Source organism: Juglans regia, chromosome 7, assembly GCF_001411555.2.
Source record: "Juglans regia cultivar Chandler chromosome 7, Walnut 2.0, whole genome shotgun sequence".
Taxonomy (NCBI): Eukaryota; Viridiplantae; Streptophyta; class Magnoliopsida; order Fagales; family Juglandaceae; genus Juglans; species Juglans regia.
Genome location: NC_049907.1, coordinates 51,517,492 through 51,529,956, shown reverse-complemented (window position 1 = coordinate 51,529,956; position 12,465 = coordinate 51,517,492). Strand labels below are relative to the sequence as shown.

Below are 12,465 nucleotides of genomic sequence, written 5' to 3'. Positions count from 1 at the left end.
CTTTATGCATTTTAAAAAGGGATTTCGTCCGGGGGCCTCCAAGCTTTTTTATTATTGTCAAAGGTTTATCTTGTCAATAGTAGGAGATGCCCCAGTTTATGGAGAACAATCAACAATGTATATAATGAAATGAATATTTGTCCAGGACGACCCTGTGCTTATGAACCCAATGAGCAATCTTCTTATCAATTATAGTCATAAGCTCGATTGTTTAACATGAGACAGATGAGGAGCACCGAGACTGAGTTCCAAGGCCTTTTCGTGCTTCCTTGATAAGGTGGTTTTTTTTCTTACGTTGAACTGTTGCCATTATCCGTCTCGAATGCCTGATTGCCTGATTGCTTTTTTTTCGTGCTTCCTTCCTAAAACTTCTAATCACGACAGCCAACAACCAGACAAATAATGGATATTTTGTCAAACATACTTTCCGAGCCGAAGAGACAGATCCTTTTTTAATATTTCTGTCCAAGGGAGATGGACACAACATCTAAAGTCTACAATATTTGTTATAATTTGTTTGATATTTCCATGCCTAGTCTCCTTGTACAAACAGCATTATATGGTCAAATTAGATTTATCTAATTCCTTCAGAGAATTAAATATGATCTTTGTCAGACATCATTTGGTAGGCGGAGGCCAAGCATGTATTAAGCGAATTATGCCACTCTTATAGCAAATTAAACTTCTTAATTGTCACTAGTGGAAGTAGTGAGTAGTGCTGTAGCGGCTTCAACGTTGCACAGTTAAACTGAGACTATTGTTCTGCTTGGCACTATGGATGTGATGATAGGCATGGAGATAAGAGTTTGACTCTGTTTGCTTTTCATTTTTGCGTTTGTGAGCGCGCGCGTGCAAGAGAGAGAAAGAGAGAGTAATGAAGCAAGAACAAAGAGTGGTCATACAATGAACTCCACTTCTTCAGACGGTAGGAAAAGTCATACAATGAACTCCACTTCTTTAGACGGTTGGAAAACGAGCATCTGACAGTGCTTGCCACCAGCATCTGACAGTGCATGGGCAAAGAATGTCTAAGGGGGGAAAAAGATGAAAAAGATACCAATGTAAATATAAGATGACCCAAAAAATGTTTCTGGAAGATTATTGTGAATACGAAGGCAAAAAGAACCTCTGCCTTTTGCTTCTAATACGACAGTTTGAAGCCATAGATGACGAAGCAATTTTACTTAAAACCAGTCTAAGTGAATGTTTCAGAGTGCTATGGCAAGCACCCACATCACTTTCCTTAGTGCAAAGCACCAAAACGCTCTTAATTCTTCCACCCACACTAGCAATATCAGCTTTGACTGCTGTCAGTCCTAAGCCTTTGAGGACTTGGATGAGCTCCGAAAACAGCTCCGGTCGATCATCGCAGCAAATAGAGGCCCTTATGAACATATTTTCCTCGCTTCTGTGAACGTTGCCGAGGTTTACATCTTGGGCATAATCAGATTCAATAGTTACTTCATCTGCTTCTGTAGGAAGCAAGCAGGCTTTGCTGACCTCCATTGCTTTTCGCTTAAGATCCTTCACATGGTCAATCACACTTCCTAATAGAGCTGCCTTGTCCATCTGCATAACAGATATTGATTTCTTTCAGATTTATAAAATATGCATCGCGTATATTTATGTGTATAGAATCACTAAAGAATTCGGTTAAGTTGTCGAACCCTTTTTATTTTTTATTTTTTGCAAACGGTTAGAATCACTTTTATCCTCGATAATCCCATAGATCTCCGTCAATCTCACGCCTACGTGTACACCCCTCCCCAGAAACGAAGGAGAAGTACCATCGTAGAGTTACAGAAGTCATTAATTTGCATTTTACTAAGCAGTATAAAGAAGCAGTCGACAAATTTCGAACCATGTGATACCAGTTTATCGACTATCCTTAGGCTTTCCATATTATCAGAAGGCTAAATGATCTCAACATGTTATGACATGCTGCAGCCGGGTAATGAAGAGAGTATAGATTTTCCTAAATTGGACAGCTTACTACCTACTCATTCACATATTGATTTTTAGCAAACGAGGAGGGGTGCGAGAAAGGTTCATCTTATCTTTTTACCTTATCAGACTTGGGAATTAGTTTCCTAAGAGTTGAAAGTTGTGCATTTATCCTGTCCCTACGCCGCTTCTCTGCTTGACTATGGCTCTTGGAAGCAGTGGCACCTCCTCCATCTTCTGCAACCGGAAACCCTTGGAATTGGAAATTGGCAGAGGCTGATACCTGAGGTGATAGTTGCCATGGAACTAGATAGGAGGAGGACTCACTGTCTAGAACTGCAGCATGACACTGAGCCCAGTTTCCCTCCTGAGGAAAACCGGAGTAATAGCAATTCTCCATGGCGAACAAACAACTGAACAAGCATCATTAATCCAACTACGACTCTGCTTTTTATGACACATTCTGCTGCTACTGTTTCTTGTGCTAATAATGTGTGATATCTCTTCTTATCTTGATTTTGATTGGTGTGATATCCAGTACCCTTTGTTTTTTTTTTTTTTTTCCCGAGCTCATTACCCTTTAATTGGTCAAATGAAAAATCATGTTTGGCTTTATTTGCCTGTCGCCTCAATATGAAAATCTTTGTTATAAATACAAAAAACAACTGAGACTTCATAGGATCTTGAAGATTTTAGAAAGAGGAAAAGTTGATTGTCCGACGATGTATTGACCCCCGTGCTTGCTGAAATTAGACGGAAAATATGGTAGTAGCACGGAAGTGAGTGAGTAGATATAGATGAATCCTATAAAATAAAATAAAACAAAAGGGGGAATTATGATCAATAGATTTACATGCTAGCAGAGGTAGATCTGAAGGATCGACCAATTCTGTAACCTAACAGAAAGTACTTTATCCCTACCACACTAGAATTACTAGCTTTTTGGGTTGGTGGAACATGCAAGCCCTACTAATTTTAGCCCACGATCCTTGTATAGAACTTGTTTTCTTTCTCCTTTTCCTCGTTCTTCGGCCGAGGTTTACAAGTGTCATTGGAAAAGCAAAAGAAAAAAATAATAATTTATACACAATATTTTTTATAATATTTTATATAATAAATATTTTTATAAAATATTTTATAAAAATAAAAATATTCTTATCTTATAATATTATTATAAAATATATTGTTTACATATCATTACTCTAAAAGAAAAAACCATGCATCACATAAGTTAGAACTGACCCAAGGGGCTACGTTGGTTGTAACTTGAGCGTTGTTTAGGGCTACCGATTAGTCTACCCAAGTTTTCTATCGATTGGTGTAAAAAAAATTTAAACATTTTTTAAATTCCTTTAAATATTTTTAAAAATAAAAATAATAATAAATTTATTAAAAATTACTTCTTTAATTATTAAATAAAATTAATTCGGTGGATATCCTCCATGAGTAGAGTCTTCCTTGTAAATTACATCACGGTGGAGCTTGTTTTCAGTTTTTAACCTTTACGGGTAGAAGTATTTAATTTTTTGCGGCTTGGTTTGTTCATTTCTGTAAGTTGGCCTCTAATTAAGGTAGTCCTACAGAAGCAGACCAGTTGCAATCAACAGCCGTGTCACGATGTGGGGCCTTCATACATTGTAGCGCACCAGAAAGGCCTCTGATTAACCTCTCACCTTACAAAGTTCTACCTCAGAAAATTGTGGTGTTTATGATTCCGCATCTTCTTTTTCCTCTATGCTTCTATCTATTGGGGACATCTGAGTACACGCTTTTCGGGTCCCATTACTTTAACAAAGTAGGAAAAAAAATGGTTTTATATTGTCGGCATGCACGATCCATGATACAAATGTGCCAGATCTCTAGGTGAAATGAATTTAACCAGAAGATAGTTTCGTCAAGCACTTGAAAAACGGCTCACGTTAGACAAGTTCTCAATGTTCATAGAACCAAAAGGATATGATGAATATGTAGGGTCCTCATAGATTGACACAATAACCAAACTAGTTGATATGAACCAAACCTAGCGGTCTGCTGATTTTTGCATTAATGGTATTATCGCCAATTGGGCTCCTGTTGTAAAATAAAATTAAAAAGGAAAGCTCATATGCCGAGCCACAATTCTCTCTTCAGTATCTGCCATGGTTTGAAAATGCATGCCAGGCGTAGTAATTTCAATTCTCGAAGCTATGACAGCAAATGTTGACTACTGATATATATATATATATAACGGTTGACTAAAGCAAATCTTTTGCACAATAAAGTACTTATTCTGCCTGAATAAAAGATTTGACATCCTAGCCTTGCATAATGTGTATCTAAAAGTACCCGAAATTAGGCTAACTTGTAAGTTACAAGGATGCATTAAAAGATGGTAATTTGTCCAAAAACGAAGAACTGCCCTCCACCTTAATACTCATTAAAATGGATTGCACCTACTTTCCAAACAATGTACGTTGTAGCAAACATCACTGTGCTTATGAAAACAAACGAAAAGGCAATTATAAACAGATCAAAACCTCCTGGAAACTCAAACGTTAGGCCCTGCTTTGGCATTCCTCGCTTGCTGTCATCAAATAAGTTTGTGGGGGCTTCTGGGAGCCCAGATCTTTTCTTCCCACCGTCACTCGCCCTCAGTGCGTCCAATACTTTGCTGCCCATTTCTGATTTAGTTGCTTTTGATTCCATGTAACGGTTCAGTACCCGGGCAGCCCTTAGTCTCTCTTTGGCTGTTAGTGGTGATCTTTTTGGTGTGGATTGCAGGTTCGGAGACGATGATGTCTCCTGCTTCAAATCTGAAGAAAATGTTGACCCATTAGATGCTTCAGAGGCTTGAGAACCTGACTCTTTATTTACACCAGCTTGCGGCTGTTTATTTTCTGCGTTTGCAAAACCCTCATCACTGGTCTTTGTGGTAGCATTATCACTATCTGCAACTGAAAGGGAAAAGCTCCATCTTCTATCCTTTACAAGACTCCTTGACCCCAACTTCCCTGGGAAGGACGCAAATTGGGTGACTGTCGGTACCGAAGTTCCAACACAATATCTTGACACATTCGGGTATTTGGCTTGCAACTTCTAATGAAGAAATACTTGAGTAAATCAAGGGAACTATGTCACCAACATATATTTATATCACATTGAAGTATTAAATGATAAACGTGTATATATTGGACGTTAGATCCTCGAAATAATTAACTATGCATAAAGTTTTTAGGTTTTTACTTGTCAAAAAAAAAAAAAGTTTAGTTTTTAAGTTTTTACTTGATTTAATAAAACTTTATTTCATACTTATAAAAAATATTTTTAATGTTGTGAACAATATAAAAAAATGTTGTAAACAATACCTACTATTGCCTCCAGATGCACCACCTTATCCACTTTTTCTAAAATGTTTTATATTTGAAAAATGAATGAAGAGGATAGAAGGCATATATGTCAAGAAGGTTGCTAAAGCTTAACCTGAAAGAAGAGCTAACCCCCTACATGATTCAATACAGCAATGGAAGACATTTAATACTCAGAAGCACTCCTTCCAAATAAGAAAAAAACCGAAAGGCATAAAAAAGCTTGCAACTACCAGTTCAAAGTCAATCTAATATCAAAAAGACATCTACCAAAGGTAAGTTGAATCACTGCTATTGACTTTTTTTTATAAGTTCACTGCTATTGACTTGACCATCAAATAAGCTCCGCAGTATGTTTGAATTATCAATAAAGGTTCCTACATTCATACTAGGTCGAGTTATGTGTTGAACCGATACATGGATTGTCCATGAATCTAGATACAAATGCAAAGTTTTAATAGGTAGAGAGCTACATGATAATGTGAGAGACTATCAATGCAACAATCCTCGGCCAAATGGGGGCTACTCACAGTGGTCAGGCCGCTCCTTATGCGACCAAGAAGGGAATAAAAGCATCTCTTATATCTGAGGCACTCAAGGCAGTATGAGGAATAAGTTGACAATCCAACTTATCTTTGAAATTATTTCCTTCCTTTACCAGAGGAAATCACTTGGAAGGACAGAAATCCAAGTGCAGGAATGCTTTGTCCAAAAGCACCTTGAGGGACAAGATGGAAACTCCAAATCAAGCTTATATTTGACGATCCAAGTGCAGCTTTCACATCTCCAAATCTAACGTAATTGTTGAACTGGTGAGTGGATTTCCCCTATTTTTGCTCGTAAATCCGTCGAGGTTCACAAATTGAAAATACAAACACAGATTCATAGCCCTAATAAAACACCGAACAAAAAAAGAGCGAGAGAATATTACCAAGGAGAAAAGCAGCACAGAATGGTTGAGGGAGAGGGAGCAGACATGGGGCTGAGCTTTGGGCAAGTGAATGAGAGCAGCACGACATTGATTGAGAGGAGAGGACCGCAACATGGACTGAGAGGAGCAGAGCGGAGTGGCACGGCATCGATGTGGGCTGAGGCACTGAGCTTCAACGAGGGAGAGGCCAAGAGGGAGCGGGAGAGGAAACAGCGCCAGGGTTAGGTTACAATGAAGATAACAGATGAGAGGCAGAGCATGCTTTGCTTTGTGAGGGACAAAGATGAAAACTCCATATTGATTATCAGACATTTTTTTAGGGTGAAATATGGTGCTCATAAACACTATGACAGCCAAATATTGCAGTTTAAGCAATCCTGCTATAAATATTTGAACTCCACGCAACACAGGCACTTAAGGAAATGTGGAAGTTCGTCATCAACTGCACATTGTCTTAAGGAGACAACCTATTGGACGTGATTATAGTAATACCATACTTGCTGAGAACCGAACAAGATGAACCTAGACGGCGAGAAGCTGCATGTACTACTTCAAAAACTTTGAACCGTAACCTAGACTCTATCTCACGAGAAGATCCAATAAATTTTTGAACCGCTTATACTTATAATTTAAGGAAAATCCATAATCGAATATACGCCGCACATTGACAATAAACCCCAATGATACCTTCAACGTTCAGTAAAAGCAAGAACCTAAAACTCAAATTCTGCAGTTAATAAAATAGAAACCCTTCTGTAACTCAAGAATTATGACGTTAAAAAAATGCTATCCAGTGATTATTTGTAGGAACTATTACAAATTCATCCTGAGGCTCTGATTTAGGCTCGAAAACTCAAGAATGAAGAGCAGTCCCTACTACCATCCGAGTTTAGCTACACTTTGAAACCAACATCTAACATCTTGTCTCTTTCGGTTGAGTTCTCCCATCCAGTACCCATTTCGAATCAGAAATGAAATTATTTTAAAATAAACACACATAGTTGATAAGCTGATAAAAGATCATCTAAGTTGACTGCAGTTTACTAAAAGGAAAATAGAAAAAGGTCGCATCTTAAGTCAAACGAGAGAAATAAGGAGGAAAAATTTACCGTTGAGTTGAAGCCCACGACTGAGTTCAGGGATATAGCCATGAATTTTCGGATCGTTTAAAGGCTCAACCATGAACAGCGAGAGCTCTTCTGAGTTATATGCTATGTTTTGCGGCAGTGAATGGGTGGGTTGTAATCGAATGGAGGAGATGATAAGTTATCCGTACCACCGTCATTTTCAGCGCGTGTTACGCTCTCCCTACTTTGCACTCGTGTCGTCTGAGCCTGCCGTTAAAACTTAAAAGGAAAATGATCTCTATTTATTATTAATTTATTTATTTTTTTATATTTAATTTTTTTTAATTTTTAATTTTATTTAATAGTTAAAAAATAATTATTAAAAAATTATATGTTTTTTTAATTTTTTTTAATAATTAAAAATGTTAAAAAAATATTTAAAATATAATAATAAAAAAATAAAAAATTTAAAATATAACATAAATAATAAAGAAGGAATAAACCGGTTAAAAGAAAGAGTACTACTACGGATCCTGAATTTGAGATTCAAAATATGTCTCGAATAGAGTAATTTTTTTTTATGTATTTTTTTAATCATCATAAATATTTTTTAAAAAAATAAAAAATTCACAACATTATTAAAAAATATTTTTTTTAATCATTTGATTAAAAAAAAAAAAGTCCTATTCAAGAAATTTTTTGAGTCCAAATTTAGAATCCAAAGCTTTTTTTTTTTTGAAGGAATTCATTACTCAAATTTAAAGAGTCCTGCTATAGCAGAGTCCCAAATTTGAAATTCAAAAATTTTTTCAAATAGAGGAAATTTTTTTCTTCTTTTTTTTCTATGTATTTTTTTAATTATTCAATAAAAAACAAATTCTCATCCGAGACATTTTTTTAAAGCATTTCTCAAACTTAAAAGAGGGGCGGACTATTAAAGGCGCGAGTAGGCTTTCTAATGTCCTAAAATTAAAAAATTAAAAAAAAACGTAATTTTCTTTAAATTAATAAATGAATAATGGTCAGTTGCTACTTACCACTATTTATTTATTTATTTATTTATTATTATTATTATTATTATTATTATTATATATTTTATTTTTTATTTTATTTACTAATTAAAAATTATATATTAATAAAATTATATATTTAATTTTTTCTTATGGATTAAATAAGTGTATCAATTTTATTTTTTATTTTATTTACTAATTAAAAATTATATATTAATAAAATTATAGAGCAATGCTAGGTACAGTATCTGCTTGGGGACTGCATATGCAGGCCTAGGCTATTTTAACTTTAAAATTTTATAAAATTACAAAATTATCCCTCCTAAAATAATATATTCTCTCATTTAAACATGTACCTGCATATGCAGTCCCTACTTCAAGACTGCAAATAGAATTTCTCTAATAAATTATATTTGAGTTTTTCTATACATCAGCGGTTAACTAACACCACACATGGCTCTTTTTTCTTGCCAGAAATGCTCGTTTAGACTTTAGAAGAAGCCATTTCAATTTTCAAAATTTTTACAGCTCCCGTCCTCGCATTCCCCCCCCTCTCTCTTCCCAGCGCCCTGAGTTCGCCCCTCCCTCTACCTAGCGCCTTGCGGTCTCCAGTTCGTGGCTGATGATCGCCTCCCCACGTTTTCCCCTTTGCTCGTGCTTCTTCTTCCCCAATTCGTGAGATTTGTTTCGCTGCCCCTCTGCCCAACTTCCTAGGTAACTCCACTACCATTTTTTTCCTTCTGTATTATGGTTTCTGCTTGTGTACTGAGAGAGTTGAAGGGAGGGCACGAAAGTTTCTTTGTGTTATGGATTTTTTGAGATGGCTATTGCAAATTTTGGGGCTTAGGGCATTGAGATGCTTGCAAATACATGAGTTTTTCGGGGACTTTAGAATTTCACTAGTCATGCAGTCTTTGGTATTAGATCTAGAAAACCCCTGAATTTTATTAGTCAATGAGTCTGTGAGGAAAGGATAGATTTTGAGGTGTGCCTTGCGCCAGAGATAACGAGTGCTCTCGAGTCTAATTTGAATTCATGAATGCCGTCTCTGTGTCTCATTAAACAAAATAATGTGAAGAAAATCATGAAAACAAAGTTTTATATCTTCTTGCTTGGATATATTGCTACTGTTTCTTCCAAAAGGAAATTAATGACTTAGCCTACAAGAAAATCTTGCCAGTTAATTTAAGCCAATTAAAATATTACTACAAAGAACATATCATTAGAGATTATTTTTTTTTATTAGTCACTGAGATGGGTCAGTAATGCTGTAAATTAATGAAATTAAGATCACTAGGATAGATAAGAGCTGCATGGGGTTGCTAACAAATGTCCCAATGATAAGCGATAAGGGATTCTTGGGATTTGTGTAAGCATCTGGACTAATTACAAGACCATGGGATTTGAAGTTTGGTTTATGTCCTAAGTTTTCTTGTCAATCTAATGGAGCTGAGACTTAGTATTAGGAAGTTCATTTTACAAGAATTGGTAACTTGCACTTGGTGCCATGGATCTCTGATCTATTGGAACAAGTGGCTACTAAGGTGGACTTTTCAGCCCCTCAGTCCCTGTCTCTATGTCTGTCCATGTTTCTGTCTCTAGTGATTTGCTATCTGCATGAAAATGTCTTAGTTAGTTTTGAATGTTCAGTAGAGAGCCTGGTTTGCTTTTAAGATTTAAATCCAAAATTTTGAAAACCTCACATCTCATCATTACAATTTTCTCAAATTTCCACATAAAATAAAATAAACAATTCAACTTTTTCAAATCTCAAAACAAAAATAATATTTAAAAATATATTCTAACAATATTTTATTCAACTTTTTAACTTTAATCTCAATTCATCTCATCTCATCTCTGAAAACAAACTAGGCCTATATTATCACAATTCTTGAGATAGGCTACCTTTTTTTTCGGTAGACTATATCATGTGCTGTTCTCAACGTGCTGCTTAGTAATTAATGTTTTGTATTGGCGTAATTATTAACTTTTTATCTACTTTTTGTGTCAAGTCTAGGAGATGGTGAAGACATGTGGTGTAGGTGACCAAAATCTGCTTCTCATGTGGGCGGGGTTGTGTTGTGAAGGTGATGTTAATACAACTTGTCCAATTGGTGGTCAAGGCTGTTGTGAAGGGGCTGCTGTCAAGAGCTGTTTTGTGTTGTGTGTGGGGGGCTGTTGCGAAGGGACTGATTTGTATCCAGTTGAGGAGATGTACTTAGGGCCCGTTTGGTTGTTAAACTCATCTGAGTTCAACTCAGTTCCGTCTAATTTTAAGCTTTGTCTAACATAGGGCTGTGCAAACTTTCGAAAATTTCGACTCCGCCCAAATTCCTCTCCGATTCTAACGGAGTTGGAGTTGGAGTAGCTCCGAATAAATAGTCGGAGTCGGATTTCGGAACTCCGACTCCGATTTTTTTAAAAAAAATATTAAACGACGCCGTTCCACTTAAGGTGGAATGGCGTCGTTTCATCACGGGGGGGTCCAAAACGCAGGACCCCCTTCCCTTCTTCCCTTCTTCCTTCTTCCTTCTCCTTTTCATTTTCTCTAAACCAGTGAACCTCTCGCCGCCTCGCTGCCTCGTTCCCTCTCTGTTGCCGCCGTTCCTCTTTGCACCTCCGTAGTGCGCAACACTCCGTTCCCCTTCACTTCTCAGGCCAGCCTTCATAGCCTCTAGTAGGTTTCCAATTCCGAGCCCTAAAATTGATTTAAATTTTTTTTTCCATGTTGTTGGGTTGCCTAAAATTATTTGTTTTGAGATTAATTGTTGTGAAGTTGTGTTGTTGTAAGGAAATGTAGCAAAAATTGAATATGGTTGATGGCAATGGACTGTGCAAACTAGTATGCATGCAATGTGTTTGATAAAATGTGTATAAGATTTTATGGATGATTTGTGTTTTATTGCTTTGTTTCTAGAAGAGTTTGATGAAAATAAATTACTCAGAAAATGAAAAATCTTTTATTGCTAGCTGCTTGCATGCCTTTGTGTTTCCCGCACCTTGCCTCTCATGCTATTCCCATTATTTTCATATATATTCTTGTCTTTTTGTTCAGTGATCTGGATTAACATTATTCCTTCTTATAATAATGTAAAACAATAAATCGTACTTGAAAATATATTCAATTAAATGTAACCATAGACTAGTGTTGCAATTGTGTGAGGAGTAAAAAGACTTAACTGTAATCATGAAAAACTAGCCAATAGATGGTCAGAGCTCCAACCTCCATTTGGAGTCGGAGTTTGGAAACGATAACTCCGACTCCATCAGAGTCAGAGTTCAGCTCTAATCTAACATTCAAACACTCAACTCTCAAATTACTAAATTCATTTTAACTCAAAACCTCTTTACACGTGAGACCCATAATCTTTTTCAATTCAACACTTCTTTACATATGGGACCCACGACCTTTTTCAACTTCCCATAAATACATCTAAATTCATTTTAACATCCAAACACATTTAAACTCATCTTAGGTGGACCCACAAAACTCACTCTACTATCTCATCTCACTACTATTCATAAAGAACTCAACTCAGCTTAACATCCAAACGCAGTCTTAGTATTGCTTGTGTTACTGTGTAGATTGTAGAGTACTTGTTTGTTGTGCAAATTTTGTTGTTGAGATTACTTGATTGTAGAGTACTTGTTTTGTGTTGGTGTAAATTTTGTACCATGTGCAGAGGATTACTGGAAATGATATCATTATTGCACCCTTGCATTTTTGTACCATGTAATCTTTGTTGATAATTGATTGTAGACTACTGGAAATGATGTCTGCAAAGAGTTGTAGCTCTAAATAAACTTAGAGGCAGAACAAAAATGTTGTTGTGCTCTGCTTCTCTTGACTGCATATATACTTCCATCATTTCCCAGTTATGCCTTCCAGGGTTCTAATTGCTCGAAGTAGCACACAAGTTGAAGGGCTGTAAGCTTTCTTTATTACCTCTAAAAAAAACTAAAGAGAGAGACAAAATTGTTTGGCTCAAGCAATGATAACAAATTATTTAAATGCCATTCATAGAATTCATAACAAAATGACCAAAGTAAAGAAAAAAGGGTAACATTATTTTCCATGCTGCGTAAGCCTTATTAACACCAAACAAAAACACAGTCCTCCATATTTTCATCACAACATTCGAAAAATTATCCGAACCAAAACATCATAA

General features: G+C 36.2%; 2 protein-coding genes and 1 long non-coding RNA gene across 13 annotated transcripts; 1 reads left to right on the top strand and 2 right to left on the bottom strand.

The window, feature by feature from the left end:
• Positions 1-875: 875 nt before the first annotated feature.
• On the bottom strand, positions 876-2,417 carry LOC108991939 (transcription factor bHLH51). The gene is made up of 2 exons (XM_018966367.2): positions 2,066-2,417; positions 876-1,569 (listed from the first exon to the last, which is right to left on the bottom strand). Exons 1-2 carry the CDS (start codon positions 2,342-2,344, stop codon positions 1,099-1,101), a joined length of 750 nt encoding a protein of 249 aa, XP_018821912.1. The 5' UTR covers positions 2,345-2,417; the 3' UTR covers positions 876-1,098.
• Positions 2,418-4,179: 1,762 nt separating this feature from the next.
• On the bottom strand, positions 4,180-7,524 carry LOC108991892. Of its 10 annotated transcripts, none has more exons than XR_004802022.1 (3): positions 7,329-7,524; positions 6,220-6,384; positions 4,180-5,033 (listed from the first exon to the last, which is right to left on the bottom strand). XR_004802022.1 is itself a non-coding variant. In XM_018966296.2 (3 exons), exons 1-3 carry the CDS (start codon positions 7,399-7,401, stop codon positions 4,351-4,353), a joined length of 912 nt encoding a protein of 303 aa, XP_018821841.1. In that variant the 5' UTR covers positions 7,402-7,474; the 3' UTR covers positions 4,180-4,350. The 10 variants fall into 10 exon arrangements, 9 of the variants coding, with proteins under 9 accessions (XP_018821841.1, XP_018821842.1, XP_018821843.1 ...); XM_018966296.2 differs by having other exon boundaries at positions 4,180-5,019; positions 6,220-6,389; positions 7,329-7,474; XM_018966297.2 differs by having other exon boundaries at positions 4,180-5,016; positions 6,220-6,389; positions 7,329-7,474.
• Positions 7,525-8,781: 1,257 nt separating this feature from the next.
• On the top strand, positions 8,782-11,185 carry LOC108991782. Of its 2 annotated transcripts, none has more exons than XR_001996205.1 (2): positions 8,782-9,010; positions 10,314-11,185. It is a non-coding gene; the product is annotated as an uncharacterized LOC108991782 (long non-coding RNA). The 2 variants fall into 2 exon arrangements; XR_001996206.1 differs by having other exon boundaries at positions 10,309-11,185.
• The last annotated feature ends 1,280 nt before the right edge of the window (positions 11,186-12,465 follow it).

What these genes read in the sequence shown, in the direction of transcription:
- LOC108991939 (XM_018966367.2), bottom strand. Translation starts at nt 2,344, where the DNA reads ATGGAGAATTGCTATTACTCCGGTTTTCCTCAGGAGGGAAACTGGGCT. An exon ending in TAATTCCCAAGTCTGATAAG is followed by an intron (nt 1,570 to 2,065) that starts GTAAAAAGATAA and finishes TCTGTTATGCAG; the next exon opens with ATGGACAAGGCAGCTCTATT.
- LOC108991892 (XM_018966296.2), bottom strand. Translation starts at nt 7,401, where the DNA reads ATGGTTGAGCCTTTAAACGATCCGAAAATTCATGGCTATATCCCTGAA. An exon ending in TCGTGGGCTTCAACTCAACG is followed by an intron (nt 6,390 to 7,328) that starts GTAAATTTTTCC and finishes CCCTCGTTGAAG; the next exon opens with CTCAGTGCCTCAGCCCACAT. An exon ending in CTGTGCTGCTTTTCTCCTTG is followed by an intron (nt 5,020 to 6,219) that starts GTAATATTCTCT and finishes TTTCTTCATTAG; the next exon opens with AAGTTGCAAGCCAAATACCC.